At 37.9% G+C, this 18,647-nt stretch overlaps 1 protein-coding gene across 1 annotated transcript in view; it reads left to right on the plus strand.

The window, feature by feature from the left end:
* The window catches only part of CNTNAP2 (contactin associated protein 2), a 1,162,694-nt gene that overhangs the window by 630,249 nt on the left and 513,798 nt on the right, over positions 1–18,647 (plus strand). Inside the window, exon 9 of the mRNA XM_059818416.1 lies at positions 16,984–17,133. Within this exon, the coding sequence (XP_059674399.1) occupies positions 16,984–17,133 (150 nt within the window). The remainder of the gene's footprint in view (positions 1–16,983; positions 17,134–18,647) is intronic.

Raw genomic sequence — 18,647 nt, forward strand, 5'->3', positions numbered from 1 at the left:
ATTGGAACAGGCTGTAGACTTACAAGAGGACTTAACCTCCACTGAAAAATAGATTCAGAGTAAATTATTTGAACTGTATATATTTTGCGTCTTGGGCGCCTGCCTAGGCCCCAGTCAGTGGAAACCTTTAATGCGCGTCAGTGGGCCTTGTGTTAAAAAATATACTCTGCAGATTACTTCCTCACCACCACCTCTTCTTATTCCTGCTTGCTTTTATATACTTTTATGTAATAGTGCTGTATGTAAAATGGACAAAAGGTTTTTCTACTATTTAAGGTGTGTTTATTTTGACTCAGTGTTAGTATCTGTAGTCCTGTCATTTCAGGACTATCCAGACCAAACATTTCCAGATGACTGACTTCCCTGTATTTTTGCCTCATAATTCTAAAATTTATATGATCATTTTTGAAGACACTAACATGCTGCCTTGCAAACCCTAGGCCTATAGAACAGTTGTAGGGGAAGATAAAGTATGTAAAATATACCCTTCCTTGTCGATGCATATACATCCTGCACAGTTATCCAGTATTTGCATTGTATTCACAACCATTATAAATATTCAGGAATGGACTGTAACACATTATAATGAATTGGCCTTCTCCATCATGGGTTTTTTTAAATGTAATTTTTGTAAATTTTTAAAAATAATTCCAAGATACCCGTTCCGTGCTGGAATAGTCCCACTTAGATGGCAGATATACAAGTGCAAAACCATTCCAGATATGAGAAATAAAATCCAGAATTCGTCTAACTTTGCCACGTGATACTCAGCCTGTTAAAAATTGGTATGACAGGGGCCAAGAACTGTCATGTTGTTAATAAACATTGTTAATAAACAAGCCACCAGTCATGCTGTTAACGTGGGCTCTCATTTTTTCGCGCAGAAGCCTACTCTTTCATTTTAGATTTGAAAACACAAGGGAGGAAAGGTTTGCACTTGAATCCAGACCTGTAATTTGCCTGTCAGGAGACTATCTTCCATATTCATGTTAAGGAATTGCAGATTCTTTTGATGTAGAAGATTAATGGCTCAGGATGTTTAATTTTCTATCAGCAGGGCTAACAGTGAATGTGCTCATTCCATATGGCTGCAGTCAAAAAAAGAAGAGCATCAGAATTCAAACTGTTATCCAGATTAAATTCTTTTTACTTTTTATCTCTTTGGAGTCAACTTCCAGATTTGCCATCAAAACGCGAGCTTCATTGCGCTTTCTCAATGTTAGACCCGAACAGCTTTATCATAACCAACCTCATTAATTCAGCAGGAGCAACTTCCCCCAAAGCATGACATTTCTATGGAAACCCAGAGAAAGTTCCTCCTTCTGGCTTAGAAGTGCTTTTTATTTGAATGAGCTGGAGATTCCTATGGCATAGTAACAGTAAGAACAAATGTAACGTTACAAAGACCTAAACTACATGAAGAACGACTGAGCTTGATCCAAATTGTAAGCCTAACATTAGTATGTGAAGCTGAAATGGCTTTCCTGGTGCCATGTCTTAAAAGACTGAAAGCAAACACTAAGGACTTTGTGTATTTCCAGATTTTCTATAGCGCTAAGAAAATCATCAGTCCTTAGCAAGTGAGTAACCACACTTACCAGCCTTCTGTAATCAATCAACATTTAATGACCAGTTTGATAGGTCCCAGAAGTTTAAAAAGAAGTTGGCAAATACAGGACAAGAAGGTTTATCAAGCTGCCCTTATTTTCCGTGTTGTTTAACGCAATCCTAAGCAAAGTAGCGTGCAAAGTTTTTAAAAACAGCTGGCTAAATTGTTTGGCACTGAACAACTTCAAAAGCAACATATAGACAAATTATAGACAAATTATTTTGGTACATGTGTCATTCGAAGTTTTTGACCAGTATTCCTGCCAGTAAGGGATAAAGAACAATCCATTATGAAAGTTGATTTCCATTTAACATGCTTTGGAATCTCAGATGTGGCTTTATTATGTTTTTCATCAAATTCAAAGTAAACCAACATTAGTTACAGCACCACATTTTCAGCAAAGTTTTGTTTAAAAATCCATTTCCAGATGGACTCTGTGGTATGAAAGCAAGTCATGCATGAAACAACAGATTTACTGTGGTAAATATGTTTATTTACTTAGTATTTATTTATTTACTGTGGATTTTTAGGACAATTGCAAAGCTGTTGTTGTTTTATAACATATTTTATTGTTGAAGTTGCTTTGTGTCAGTGATGAACAAGTGGAACAGGCAGATAAATTTACTTAAAAATAAATAGGTAGGGTTTTGTGTGTACCATCCTCTGCAAGCATCAATTTAAGCAACAAAATTATGTTTGGGTTTTCAGTAGTTCAGAAGATAAATGTATGTAACAATGTCTGTTGTAAAGGGATATTTTAGAGAATTTTAAAAAACACATTAAATCCTCAGTAGAATTAATTTCCTATTCAAATTACTTGGCTTTTTTTTAACTATTTTTTGTAGCAATTTTCGTGTGGTAGTTATATTAAAAAGTAACCTCGTTTTAGATGATAATTTAAGTTTTAGGAGTTTTTTCCTCATTTGTCACTAAAGCACCAAATGACAAGTCTATAATATGCTATTTTTCAAAACTTACATCATTTCACAAACAGAGGCATCACAGAATTGTTTAGGTTGGAAAAGACCCTTACGGTCATCGAGTCTAACCGTTAACCTAGCACTGCCAAGTCCACCACTAAACCATGTCTATAAGCGCCGCATCTACATGTCTTTTAAATACCTCCGGGGATGGTGACTCCACCACCTCCCTGGGCAGCCTCTTCCAATATTTGACCACTCTCTCAGTAAAGACATTTTTCCTAATATCCGATCTAAACCTCCCCTGGTGCAACTTGAGGCTATTTCTTCTCATCTGTTTCTTGACATGCTGACATTTCAAGAATGACAGCAGAGGAAATAGCTGTAGTAACTTTTCTGTAAGCTGTGTATGCTCTATATAAGGGCTCAGACTTAAAAATAAATAGTTTTTTGTTCTTTTCATTGTTGTTTTCAGGGAGAGGAGGGCTTTGTCAGCAGATCCCAAATAGCTAAATAGAATTATTGATGCTCTGAATGAGAACAGGCTTTCTAAGATGGCTTGGTCCCAACAGTCCCTCGGTCGTCTCCTGGCCGCCCGTATGGGTACAGTTGTCAACAGCAGCGTGTGTTCCTGTTATAGTGAAAAAGTTGTGCTCAGACGTGTTTGACAATGTCACAAGGCCTTTAGCAATGGTGAACCGAATGATTTATTACAATTCAGCTTATGAGTTGCATAGTTCAATGATTTATCTTCATAAAATGCTGGTGACAGCCTCTACTATGCATCAGAATGTTGTTAACCCAAGTAAAGTATGATGCAAAGATAATATGTTTTCATGATTTATTGTCTGTGAGGCCTGTAATTACTAATTATGCATATGGCAGACCACCTAATGCAGAAAATGCAACAGAAAATCTGCAATGAAAAATTATTATAGCAGTACCGTTCAAGTTTCTATCAAAAAGAAGTTTTACAGTGAGGAGTGAGATGGAATTTTTTGACCCTAAAAAAAAATATCTCTATTTGCATTAATAATTGTTAATAAAAGCTGCAGAAAGAAAAAGAAAAATCTACCAGGTTTTAACCTCTCTATTTTCTGTTGTGGTCTCACTTGTGATCTAAAAACCAATTAAATTATTAAAAGGTGAGTGGATAGAAAAAAAAAAATTGGAAAAGACATCTCAATTATTGATAATTCCTGAAGTAGCACTTTATTCTTAAGTATCGGAGGACGATTACTGACAAACATTTAGACTAAACTGTAAATTTCCTAATCTTTGCAGGAATTAAAAAAAATTCTGTCATCTTTCTTTATATATTTTCCTAGTATAATTTATTTCTTTTCTTGCGTACTAGAACAAAGAAAAAGTTCCACAAAATATAAAGATACTTGTGAAGTAAAAAGCAATAATGAAGTGGCTGTTACAACTGTATAGTCAGTAAAGAGCTTGAAATGTGTGTTAGTACTCCACTGTAATAAACTGTTGAACTATCATTATGGCCCCTAACAAAATACCCGAAGGAAACAGAACAGAAAGCCAACTGACTATCTGTGAACAACTTTCACACCTGAGTTTGAATCTTCAGCTTGAGTGTCTTCTATAAAAATATAAAATTAACAGTACCTGCTCTAATAACTGCTGGTCCTTCTACTCACGCAAAGATCTACTGAAGTTACCGGAGCTCCATTGCAAGGCAGAAACGTATTCTAACAGTGGCTGTGGCGTAATTGCTGCCTTCGGTGATGGTGATTCCAGTTTCTCATGAAGTCAAGGTTCAGTTGTTACCTCCAAGTCTAAGTTACCTCTGGACACATCTGAGCCACATTCTTCCCTAATATATATATACACATGCAGCTTCCGTTAACTGTAAGGGGAACTGCATATGTGAAGCTATTGGATGTCTTTTTCTTTTGAGTATGTACGAGTATGAGTATGTATATATCGAGCCCTGATTACTGATCAGACCCTACCTTAACAGATGTAATCGTTTAGGAGTATTTTTGTTTTATTAGATGCCGTTTGTCAAGTACTATATTTTTACTTTCTGAAAAACTAATTATTTTTTTAATATATTTTATTCATTATATTTCATGTGCAAACTACAAACCAGTAAGGCTTGATCTTATAAAGAGATACTCTTGTATGTCACAATAGTAGTAGTAGATGCATTTTATTCGCACTAGTGAAACTCAGTCTTTCTGTTTTAGAAAGATGTCCTGTTTTAATTTAGCTACACATAGAACGTAACGGGACAGATTCAACACCGACGTTGAGAGATTTGTTTCTGTAGGCCCTTCTGGTGCGCCCACTTTAAGGAAAAGGCGTATCTGCCCTTATTTACTGTCCTAACTCAGGGTCCCATCACACACATAAACCTGTAAAATATGATAAGTAGTATTGATAAATATTATCTCCGATAATTTTTCAAAGTATTTATCTTTCTGAAAAATACATCTTTGTAAGCGGATATTTAAATCCACAACAGAAAATTCTATTCAGTGCCACAGGTATCTATGTTTTATGCATATGTATAGGAAGACTTCTTCAAAATAAGCTGTTATGTATACTTCTTTGTGGCATAGGAGGTGATGTTAGTATGTCACTTTGGGTTTTGACAATGATTATGTTGAGGTGAGCATGAAAAATTAGTGATTAAAGGATAATACCTTCAGTCAGAGTTGTGATGACCACAAACGGACAAAATAGGCACTTGGTAGGTAAGAACAAGGCGATTTTATATCCATGATAGAGAATGCAGTATTTATAATTTTCCTAGCTATGCCTTTATTGTTTTAAAATGTTTTACTCCCATCATGCATTTTTCCATTAAGCGAGGTTTTAAGGGGATTGTACTGTGAATAAAATTGAGAAGGGATTATAAAAATACACTTTTTCTACTCATACGTAGGGGGAGGCAAATACTGAACAAAGGTCAAAGCTACGAAGCAAAAGAACGGACAGTTTGGTTAAATTTACTTCAAGCTCAGGAGGTATTAATTTAATGCAGATTGATTCCCTCACTGTCAGAACAGATTCGGTAATTATGAGTGGGTACAGTATATATAAATTGAGTTGGGAGCAAATTCTTTTATAATGAAAACTAGCAGCAGCTGTAACTGGGGAAAGCTACTGCCTCTCCATTACGAGGATTTTGATTATCACAGACTGGTAGGTGTGAAAAATGCCGCAGTTCATCTAAGCCAGCTCCCTGAAAATTAAGGTTTTTCCATACGCTGGCCTAAATTCCCAGCTGGTAGGGATGCCTGTAGGCTCAGGACTTCAGCAGAGGTGTTTTACTTAGATCACTGTTGCAATTACCTCTCCAACGGCATTAACCCCAGCTGAACTCCCTGTAGCTTAAGGACAAAGGCATATTTGTGTGGATCTTCAATAAATCTTCTTTTTATTTTTGCGGCACATGATTTTAAAGTTGTATTGCTAATATCACAGTTTCAGATCCCTTAATCCCTCTGTTACTAACTAACACATAGAGGTATGAGGTGCACCTGAGGTACATATTGCTGTTTGTGTTTCTCCCATGCCACCTTTCCCAGTGTCCTACTGGTTGTATTTAGGACAAGAGAAAACGGCCTCAAGTTGCGCCAGGGGAGGTTTAGACTCAATATTAGGAGAAACTTCTTCACTGAAAGGGTTGTCAGACATTGGAACAGGCTGCCCAGGGAGGCGGTGGAGTCCCCATCCCTGGAGATATTTAAAAGACGCGTGGATGAGGCGCTTATGGACATGGCTTAGTGGTGGACTTGGCAGTGTTAGGTTTACGGTTGGACTTGATGATCTTAAAGGTCTTTTCCAACCTAAACAATTCTATAACAGGGCTGTTCTGTTCCCAGCTCTCCTCCGTTACAGCTGGTGGATTCAGTGTGGATTTCAAAGGTAGTGTTTCTAGCACCCAGCGCTATACCAGTGCTCAGCCGTGATCCCACTGCTGTGCTGAACGATCCACTGCTGTGCGGCTGTATTTGAAAGAGCTTCCTTCCCTCTCTCATCAGGTGTGAGCTGGAGCCATTCCTCATTTTCTAGGAGTCTGGGGAAACTTTACTGCAACTCGGGGTTCATCTAACACTGTGGTAAGGAGCAGCAAACCAAGGCAGTGTGTATCTGAAGAACAGACAGTTTGATACCTTTTCAAAGGTGTAAGGCTTAGTCATTTAAACTGCACATTCTTCTTTGACAACCCCTAGTGAAAGGTGTAGATGAGAGGAAGTGCTGCCCTATTAAACTGGCAGGAAAACAGAGGGGCTGGAGACATGTTCAAGTTTCTTTGCTTCTCAGAACTTCTTTTATGCTGAAAGGCTGCTTTCATTAGATACTTCCTCCTAAATGAACGCATGAAATAGGCTTTTAAAAACCTAGGACAGAGTTCATGGAAGGAGTCAGAGTACATGCTTTCTTGACTTTGAGGTATAGCTTGCATTGTCCAAGAGCAGTCTGTGAAAGGTAACACTCAGTAAAATGCAAAGCAGTCCTGCACTGCTAGCATTATAATTAAGTTTTTATGGTTTTCTTAGAAAACTGCTGCCTAAGGTCCAAATATTTTTATTGTGGTTCCCTTTGAGACAGAGTATATTTTATTATATTGTATTTTATGTATACCTGCTGCTGTGCCCTTAACAATGAAAACATAATGTATATAAAAAATATATTTTTAGTTAATAAAGTGGATCCTTTGAAGCGAACATTCTATTAAGACTTTACTCTGGTTCACTAAGAACTTTATTCTTTTTTTTTCTCTTGGCTTTCTGGTTTTGAAAAACATACACCTACTTAACACAAATGAAAAATTAAACTGTGCCAGCAAATACATGCAAATGCTGGGGCAAATATATTCTTCTTGAGGCAGGGAGATGCCACTTGAACTTCTCCCTTGCAGTAGGTCTAATACCCCACCAGGTGCTATGGTGTGGCAGTGTTTTATTACTTTTTCCCTTAAGGCTTTTAATAGAAGAGAACAGGCTGGGTTTTTTTTTTTTTTTTTAAATCAAGCTCCCAATGTCCACAGCATGTGCTTTCAACATTTTAGACCTGGCTTTGTCTGCAGTAGAGAGCAGTGCAGCACGACAGGAGTGGATCTGCAGAGTAGAACAGTTCATGCTGAGACCTGAAAGTCCATGCATTGTCACTGGCACACTTGAGACTGGAGTTAGTTAGTCTGGACTTAGTTTCATGTGAAGGAAATACAGTCCTCGGGCTTTGAAACTGATGCTAATACAAAGCAAGGTCCACAACGTGGGACAATTGCAAGATTTACTTTATTCACACACTCCAGCAACAAACTAAAACCTAAATGCAGTTTACGTGTAAAAAAAGCTCACTGGTTTTGTTTATGGCTGCAGAACTGGTCTAAAGCAAGGTTAAGTCCAGCCTCAAGATGTGACTAACAGGGTCTCAACCACAGCATGGACTGTCATTCAAGGAAAATCAGTCTTCAGGTATAGCACTGCTCGCTTCTGGCAGTGGAGTATTCCAAGTTTAAAGAATAAATGATTTAATGTAATTTGAGTTTCATGAAAAATGTAGTTTGAGTATCATGAAAATTGATTGGTCATTGGTATTTGCTAGATTATGTCCACATTTATTGTTTTTTTCTGGTGGGGAAGTGGTGGGTTTGCTTTTTCTACAGTTCATGCATCTCCACAGAGGCTGAGGTTCAGCTAAATCCTTGTAAAAAGTGCTATATTGTGTTTAGAAGAAAAGTGCAATGTTTCTACTATTTATTACATGAGGCATATGTACAATGAAGATAAAATGATAAAAAATATTATTGCATAATAGGATTAAGACATGAAAAGGGCAGCGATGTGAATTTCCTGTCAGAAAATCTTGTGCCTAGAGCTTTGTATATCTTCTAAAGAGGAGCATAATGAAAGTGTTACAGGTGCTGATCTAAAAGTACTGCCCAATGAACAACATCAAGCTATTTCAGTGTACCACAAGTGAGGTGATAAAGCTTGATCACCTCTTCCCTCATCATATGCTTCAAGCTCTCAATCATGCATTGATGACTGCTAGAAAATGTGCATTGAAAGACCTGTTTGGATGTGTGAGGCATATTTAGGCCCCAATTTGGCAGAGTACTTAAAGATGTGCACGGCTTTTATACCCTTGAGTGATCTCCTACTAAAGCATGTTTTTAAATACTCTTCTTGATTCAGAGCCATTGCTAGGAAGCTTGTCTCAGGAATTTCAATATCAAAACAAAGTTACATTTGATTTTTGCTGTCGGTCAGAAAATTTCAATTTACCTTTAGTCACATGGAGGTTTTTTCCTGCTTTTTGGATCTGCTTTTTCTTACCAACATAACCGTCCCCACCAAGTTCTGTTTCACTTTCCTCCCCTGTCTGGAATATCTAGTTACTTTATTTTTATGTTTTATTTATCTGGAGTGAATGTGCAAAGAATAGGCACTATCTCTGTCATGCTTTTGTAGGTATCTGAACTTCTTTAGTCCAAAGATAAGAAAAAGCAGAGTAGGTTACCTGCTGTATTGTTTTCACAATTTAGCCATCTAAATGATAAATATTATAATTAATTGTAGTGATACAGAAGGGCTTCAAATTCAGAACGGCCTCCCCCAAAAAAGCTAAAGAAATATATCTAATACAGATAAATGTGACAGAGTAATAGGCATAAAGCAAGTATCTTTAAGTTTCATAAAATGAAAAGGAAAGTTCTGGTTAGCCACTTAAATCAAAATATTAAGATGCTGAGCATGTAAAAATAATAATAATTCAGTGCCAAATGGTATCTGGCAGGTGACTGTAAAAACCATAAAATGAGGTTAAAGCTTTATGAGTATAATGCTGTTTCTAAGATGTTTTCTTTCTTATAATTTACAAGAGAAAAAGAAGAAAAAGAAATATAAAACCTTTTCTAAAAAAAACCCTGGAGTTTTCTTATATGAAATGTCTATGCTGGATAAAGGTAGTTAAATTACCAGTTTCGGTAACGATTACTGAAAGTATTTGAAACCTAAGAATAGATCAGATTTTGCATTAGCATATTGGTGGTTTTAAGTAAAGAAAGTAAGTTGATTGTGTTCTACGTACTCTTAAAGACGTAGATAACTGTTTTCAAGTCTGAAAGATTATGATATATTATCTGGATATGAGCCACAATGCTGTATAGTTATTACAGTGTTGTCAGTTAAAAAACAAATAAAGCGAGATGCTGATCTGGAAAGAGTTTTGAGGAAGTTAGGAGCAGTTACGCTAAGTAACTGATGTGCGGCCATAGTCTATTTACTATTTCTTAGTAAAGATTAATCCTGGAGCCATTCATTGAGATGATTACCATTGAGCATGCACAAAATCCTGTGCAATTCCAGGCCACCAGATTGCATTATTAGAGCAAATACTTTCTGGCTTGAGATGGACTGGACTAGAGGAAGAGGGTAGTGGAAAAAACTGTATTTGTTCATTAACAACAGCATCCTTTCTGCCAGCTGAAACACATAGAGAGATTCCAGTTTCCAGGTGTATATGCTTTCATATCTCAGGCACAATAACACTACAATTTTATTCCTGAGTATAAAGAATGTGAGAAGAAGAGCAGTGAGAGGAGAGGACAAAGTCTGTGCTTGAAAAGCTAAAATTGTTTCATCAGTTGCATGAGATTCTACAAGTGTCTAAGCTTAGAAGTTGCAAAATATTCTTTTTTCAGTCATTCAAGTGTAAACAGTCTTTCATCTGGTTTTATTAGTTTTCTGTAAGAGACAAAATAAAAAAAAATCATTATGAGTTTGACCATTATGTGCCGGGTTGATGGTCCATTTCATTGAAATCACCAGTAGTCAAGCCTCTTGTAAGAATAGGTTTGAATGTTATAAAGAGTTTGCAGGATTGTAGTTTTTGCTGTATTTTCAGTTTACTGCGCAACAGTCTTAACTATGGAAATAGGAAAATGACTTCCTTTTTTGTTTATTTGTTCATTTTTTTAAAATACATCCTGTACGTACAAGGCTAGAGATGTATTTAAAGCTAAATGTTCATCTTTTTCTTCTGGCATTAACTTGCAGAGAAAACTCAGTATAAATAAAGTATCACCAATGGGCAAAATTTTGGCATGTTTCCAACTACTCACCTTAACAAAGAACCCCAAGCTTAAACGTGAGGACAAAATTTGTCATAACTGTTTTGGATTTGTTGGAGAACAGGGGTCTCCATCATTAAAATCCTTTCAAGGACTGCATTTGCCACTGTCTTAGCCTACTGATCATTTGGATAGCTGAAAAATGAATAAAACTAAAATGAAAAGGACTTTTCTGAATCATAAATCCTAAAACAGATTATATACTTAGATAGCTTTTTCCATAAACTATCTAAAATGCTACCATAGGAAGAGCTGTGGTTTTGTTTCTCCAGTTTAAAAATACGATTAGCTAAACACAGAAAAGCACGGCTCTTGTAATTACATCCTGGCGATTTTTTTTTTTTTCTGATTGAATATTAATGACATTTATTGCTGTATATTTGAACACGGCTGAATGTTTCAAACAAAATATTGTTGGCTTGTTTTCTTATAGTCAGAACTATTGGTGCAAAGTTGTACTGAATTAGTGAGGGATTAGGCAGGAAGAGCAACTACACCACCATCCTCAGATGAAACGTGGTGCTGGCTGGCTAAAGTGACAGCAACTACAAACCAACCTCACCCTCTGCCTTCAGCCTCAGACAGGATGGGTCTTCCCATCTGCAGAGAAACTTGGACTGGACTTTTGGATTCCTGGATCGCAGGGAATCCAGACAGTCACTGCTGAATATCCAGGAAAGCCTCCTCGTTGCCAGCACCTCTAAGGCTTGTTCACGTGTCTGCTCCCTGTTCTGCTCTGGAGTCTTCCCATCCTGAGTATTGAGGGTTTCATCTCCTAATAAGAATTTACAAGAAATTACAACATAAAATATTTACTACAACAGTAGGAACTAAAGACCAGTATGCAGCCACATAGCCATAGCATAGCAAAGCTGCATAGCATTGCTTCAGTGGTTCATGGAGCGCTAATGATACCATTCTTTCCCCGTTTTATTCTTAAACATTTTAACTGAATTTTGGGTTACAACCACATATCAAAATTACGGCGAGGTTCTGTTCTGGTGTAGCAGGTGTTATGCTGTTTACTTCAGAAGAATTTTGTCCGTGTCTATCAGCAGACTGTATAAACTAGCACTGATTAATAGCCACTGCATGGGTCAGTACCTTTTATGGGAAGATTTGATCTCACAAGATTAACTGTGGAAGAAGTTGAGATTTTTGCTGCTATGGTTTTCTTCAAGGCATAACTCGACCAGATGTTATCTTTCTAAGTTCTCCATTATGTATTAAACTCTTGTACTTTTTTGGTATTCGTTAATCTAGTCCTTCTTCCATGTCTGTAATAAGCAAAACATCTGTTTCTTCTTGTTCAATCAAAGTGCCTACCTCAAGAGTCCTGCTTTTAAAATAATGTCATTTAAATAGAAATCCTAGATAGGGAGAATGCATTCATTAACATATTTAATTTGCATATGAAACCAGCTTTTCCAGAACCCAGCAGGGAATTTGTGGTAGCAGCAGTATGTGTTTCTTTTTTTTCTCAACTTGTATACCAGAAAGTTACAGTAAGGAGAAAAAGAATGCAAATAAATATATGTATCAGCTCAGATGAGAGAGATTAAACTGCAAGGAGAAATCATCGTTGTGCATTTGGGATGTTGTCCATTCTAGACTTCCCAGATGAAAATTCTTTTAATAAAGAGCACCATATTCTACTCTTAAGTCTTGGTTTACAGAAAGATCTCAGCTTAAGCTTGACTTTTTTTAAGTCCAAGCAGAAATAATTCCTCAATATACATGAGGCATGTAATAAAATATTACAATAAAAATAGGTCATGCAGCTGTACAAACTTGTCCTCTATGGGAGAATATACCATGTATCCTGATAACAGTTTAGGTCCCTGGAACGGAGCATTGTCACATTAGAAAAGGAGGTTTGGCACTACTGCCTCTAAAACACATGTAAATAAAAAGCAGATGAAAACAGTGGCGGGGTAAAAGGTGCTCTTAGTTACACCACTGGGGAGCGCAGTTTTGTAAAGATAATAGTGAGTACTTGCTGAGTGCTGGTGAGCAATCCTCATTAGCATTCACAGGTCAACTCCATGGAAAAATGCAGCAGTTGAAAGTTTTCTAAGCGAACGTAAAATTGCACTTGAATTTTTGTGGCAACTTTGAGCCAGTACAGTTGGAATGTTACTGTCGTACTGTAAAGCTCCATGAGGATGGTCAATACATGTAGCTAAGAAGAAGACAGCCTTAACTCATGATCATTTTGTAGTCAATACAGTGAAGAGTTCATAAAGCAGAAACAGCGTAATCTTTCAGGAACTGCTGACAGGAACGATGCCAACTTGTAGGGGCAAGTATTTTTAATACAGGCAAAATACCAGGGCTTCTCCAGTCATGCCTCGAGCAAACAGCTTACAGACAGCAATGTGTCCCCTTAGTATATTTTGCTAAATGCTGCGCACACAGAGAGAATGCATGGAATTAGTTTTTGCTGGAAACCTGCAGCTCTCCTCATGCTCTGATTTCTATTCAGTCTGCTCAGCAGATCCACCTTCCCTCCACTGATCCACCTTTCCTCCGCCTGCTTCTTGCCTTGAGTCTTTGCGATGTTCAGTTTTTCGGTGTGGTGCTAGTGAGCTTGGGGTGCTTTCCCTTCACTGCCCACTGGGAGGCCATACCACAGATACTAGCGAGAAGTAACAGTGCACTTCTTAGACTAGCGTATTGCGCTCCATTTTCAGTTGTTAATTCAGCAGAGAGCATCACCTGTTTCCATGCTTTAAGAAAGAATGTTTTGGGACACTCCAAGATGTGCAGAAAACCATGTTGAGTTGGACAAATAGTTGTCCTCCCCCAAAAAAAAACAAATATGGAGGGATTCCAATTCACAAATTGGTTGTGATGGAAACAATGGCTTCCCCACCCCCCCCACCCCCCCCCCCAGTATTTAGGCTATTTGTTCAGGGAGAAGCTGAGCTGAGTTAATTTTTCTTTTTTTTTTTTTACATCTCACACTTCCTAAAAGAGGAAGCAGAACTCTCTGATAAAGATTAATCAGGGAGTAAAGCATGCAGCAGTAAATAGCTACATAGTCTGATGTATAAGATTGTCTTTAGCCTACATACATGGTTCCAGTTCCCGTTCTAGTGTTATTTAAAATACGTTGTACAAGAACAACATGGGTATTGTGAGACTGATTTATTTAGTGTGTACAGAGCAGACTAAAGTATGCAGTCAAAAAATACAGATTAAAACAACTGAAGTATTTTGCATCTTCAGCGATACTCAATTTAAAACACTTTTCTCATTAGTATCATCAGTTAAGTCTTTTATGAAAGAGTATCTTCAAGAGGTGAGGATGGCAAACTAAGGCTTATTATAAGAAATACAGCAAAGTTCCAATTTCATGGCATAATTGCCTGTCTTTAGATCCATCAGTTGTGGTGGGTTGACCTTGGCCAGGGGGCAGACACCCCCCCAGCCGCTCTCTCACTCTCCCTCCTCAACAGGACAATGGGAGAGAATAAGATTGAGAAGCTCGTGGAGCGAGGTAGACAGGGAGGTCACGTACCAATTATGGTTGCAAGCAAAATTGACTTGACTTGGGGAAAATGAATTTAATTTATTGCCAATTAAAACAGATTTAGGTGGTGAGAAACAAAGACAATGATTATAGGAACACCTTTCCTCCTCCCTCTCCCAAGCTCAACTTCAATTCCTCATTCCCAAGTCCTCCACCTCCCACTCCCAAACAGCACAGGGGGGTGTAGGGGTATGGTCAGGACACAGCGGATCCTCTCTGCCGCCCCTGCCCTCTCACGCTGTTCCCCTGCCCCGGCGCGGGCTCCCCACAGGCCGCAGCTCCCTCAGGAGAGACCCACCCGCCCCGGCGCGGGCTCCCCAGGGGGATCTCTGGGGAGGGGCGGCTGGAGCCCCTCCTGCCCCTCCTGCCGCGCTCCCCTCGGGGCTCGCAGGGCTGTTCCTCACCCCTTTCCCCTCACCCCTCACCGCCGGGCAGCGTTCTGCCCTCCCTCAGCCGCGCTTTCCAGGAGGCGCCCGCTCATGATCTGCGGGGCTGGGCTGTGCCCTGCGGTGGGGCCGCTGGAGCCGGTGGGAACTGGCGGGAGCCGGCGGGAAGTGGCGGGAACCGGCTGTGTCCGGCTCGGGGCAGCCCGGCCTCTCCTCACAGAGATCACAGGGGCAGCAGACCCCTACCGGCACCCGGGCACCTGCAGCCGGTAAAGTTTTCTGTGTATGTTTATATCTAATTCTGTTTAAATTGGCGAGAAGGTTTTGTATATTTGGTTAACGATCTCAAACAAAGTATCAAAGCACCAACAGCAGCAGCCTTGAAAGTTACTTCTGTGAAAGCTTTAAGACATTTGCCATATAAATACATCAGACACCACTGCAAATTCAGTCCAGGAGCAAGAGAAAACCAGTGACGTTTCAGATGCTTGTGGGAGGTGGACATGTTTGGAAGAAGCCCCTGAAGGTCTAACATCAATTCCCTAGTCACAGTTTGTCGAGGTGCAAAAGCTTATCGTGTGATACAATACAAATGGTGGTGCAGGGAAGGCCGACACTTTCTTGCCTAATGTCCTGTTGTTTCTCGGTTTCTGCAATATCTCCCTTTCCAGAGAGTTCTTTAGATGTACCTCCCTCTGGACTCACTGACGAACAGCTCATGCCACTGTTTTCGTCCCTTGTGTTTTAATAGCCAAGTTTTAATTTTGTTCAGAAGTCTCTCATTGTTGTTATTCGATTCAAGGCAACACTGAATACTTAGATAAAAAAATGAAATAGATTTTTTAATTTTACATCATCTCAAGCTGGAAAATTGGGAATTTGAGTATGTTCTGATAAACTTCAGTTGTAGTAACACACGCTGTAACAATTTTGGTTTGGAACTCTATAAAAAGGTGTATCTTCTTTTCCTTTCTGAGTTGACTATAAGTAGAAATGAATTTTATCTGGGTTGTAATTCTGTATTTTTCTGTTTCTTTGTCAAATGTAATGAAAATGAAAAAAGAGCTTACAAACAGAAAGAAAACTTTTCTCATGTTTAGTATATTATGTCTTTCATCTATTCTTACACTAGATTGAACAAGCTTTGATAGAAACATTTCTTACTGATACATTTTTTAAGAGCCTTCTGCCACTTTTATTCACACTAATGAATATTACAAGAATATTCCAAGGTATAACACTCCATGTTATGATTTCAGGACTTGATCTTGTATCTTAAACAAACATGTGGATGCATTGGGAAAAAAAATATTCATTAAATATTTAGGTATATCTGTTTGCCAGTAATATTATTCCTTGTTCATAGAAGATAACATTATTTTGAAGATTTTGAAAGTTTATCTTCCATTATACTTCTGCTGATATCGTGCATCCCACTTAATTTTAGAAACAGCTTATTGCATTGCGTTGTGGTTTATTTTGGCTAATGACATTTTGCAAAGGTGACTTAGCACCTTTATCTAGGTGGAGAAAATGTCACTTGTAAGAGGTGCTATAATTTGGAATTTGCTTTTACTAGAGTGTTTGCTACTTAACTTGCTGACCCAACATAACCTGCCTGCACAGTAATGACCAGAACAAACCAGTACTCTTTCGCAGGTCTTCTGTGGCAGCTTGAAATGCCAGGCACACTGGCTTCCTGCCAGCTGCTGGAGGCAATGTAAGAAGTATATAAATTCTGGGTTTTTTAAAAGATCTGAATGAATGAACAGATCCAGCTGCTTCACTGCTGTCAGTATTGGGAGGATGGTGCTCCCCTAAGATTGCAGGTTTTGGCAGATATTTGCTGGTTTTGCAGTGCCTCTGTGATAATGTCGCCGTCTTCTCTGACTAGCCCCACATCCCAGTAACAGGATTAGCTGTGAACTCATGTTCCATGTGTGCCTTTTCCCCTCCTATTTTTTCTTTACCTTTTCTTGGAAGTATCTAGCTTTTGATAAAGGCATCAATCATGAGCATAATATGCCCTTTGGGCTTATTACTATAGTTAAATGGATTAATCAAGACATTTTCCTTTTGAACTTGATCATAGAAACAATTAAGAGATATTCTTTATTAGTAAAATGTAGAATTTGGCCTTTTGATGGGGAAGGTGAGTGATAATGTCTGTAGTTTATACAGTTATACCTGAGAGCATAGACACTTCAGTAGTTCCAAGACTTGTATTTATGATATAATGTTATTTTTTGGTAATAGTTACTTTAATAAGAATGCCTTGTTATCACAGTAAAGTTATTTCATTTCTGCAATAGCCTTCGTTAAACCTTACATAATGACCCTGGCAGAAAGACACACAAAACACTTACAGATAATGAATATTGGACTAAGTAAAATGTTCCAATGTTTTTTGTTCTTCATAGGCTCTGGTCTCAACGATGGGCAGTGGCATGAAGTCCGATTCCTAGCTAAGGAAAATTTTGCTGTCCTCACCATTGATGGCGATGAAGCTTCAGCTGTTCGAACAAACAGCCCTCTACAAGTTAAGACTGGAGAGAAATATTTCTTCGGAGGTAAAAAAATATCAAAACAAATATCTGCTTAAAGTGCTGTTGTCCTTTAATCCACGTAACAGGTGAAATGAAGCTCAGGGGTGCAATTCATTCATGTAGATTTTAAGATGACTAAAATAATATGGTGCTGCTCATCAAAAAGTAAGATCCTAAACTTAATTTCACTTTTGAGAATCTTTTTACACCTCCTCATCTTTGGAAAAGAAACCCTGAGAAGTTCTGTTCAAGAATCAATCTGACTTGGAATGATTTCTCAGATCTTCTCTGAGCATTTTAGAGCCCATTCTCTGAAAGGGGAACGTGCCATTAGTAGTTTAATTAAACGGCACTGAGAAGAGAGATAAATTTAACCTTTTCAAGTTTGGAATCCTGAAGACAAAAAAATATCGTTGTTCAGGACAGGTCTTAACCTTTTGCTGATTTCCTTAAGAGTTGTCATGATTGTGGGTAATTAAGAAGCTCTCGTAAATTAAAGCCTTAGATTGTTCAGTATTTCTGTCTATTGACAGTCTATATACTAAAAAGTGTTCTTGCAAATTGTAGCTTGAATGTTTATTCCTCTTGCTCTTCTATGTTAGCATTTATGAAAAATCAAAAAAGGCCATCAAAACTCTTGGATTTTTAGAATATATAGTTAAATTTCTATATTAAAAAGCCCATTTACTATGCCCAAAATATTTTTGATACACTACTATCTTATAGGGGAAGGTCATTTAACTCAAGCATAAGTATTATTTTTCATACTGCTAGCCCCTTTTTTTAAAAAACATCCAATTCAGCAATGACCTGCAATCTTTGTTCAAGCAAAATTCTCAGTGAGCTCAAATGCTAAGATCAAAAAAAGACTTGTACGTTGTACTCTTGAAGTGTCTCACACGTGTGAAGTTGCACATGAAAGCTTCAGGCAGAGAACACAAATTTTAAAAGTAGAATTTATCAGTGTTGAAAATTGATTTTTTTGTCACACTTCCAAGTTGTATATCTAATCAAAATAAAATATAAATGTGACACTATAAACAGTCATAACATTACCCAAGTGATAGAAAAGTTGGTGGCATATGAAGTACCCTAAGTAGAAAGGGAAAAAATCCTTTCAAGGTTATTCTCATTTCATTATCTTCTATTAGCCGAATCACTAAAAATTCATATGGAAATTAGTGTTTAAATAATGTTACAAAACTAATATATAGTTAATTAAAAATAGATTCTAATCCCGCAGATGCTGATGACACACGCTTCCAGAAAACATTGTGGCAAGGATGATAGCACAGTCTAAGATAAATATTACCAAATTAAAGTTGATCTGTCACAAGAGTTAAACTTCTGTTGCTGCAACATGCGTCTTAATTCAGCTAATATCCTGACTTTTTAGCATATTGCCTCAAATAAGAGTTCTAGCATAGCCAGTTGCCACATGCTAAATCCTGAAAATTATTTTGTCGTCAAAACATAGTACCTTCTATTTGTCAGAGCAGTCTGAGACATTCTCATTAAATAAAGTTATTAAGGACACA

This window comes from Gavia stellata, chromosome 6 (genome assembly GCF_030936135.1).
Source record: "Gavia stellata isolate bGavSte3 chromosome 6, bGavSte3.hap2, whole genome shotgun sequence".
In the NCBI taxonomy this organism is placed as follows: Eukaryota; Metazoa; Chordata; class Aves; order Gaviiformes; family Gaviidae; genus Gavia; species Gavia stellata.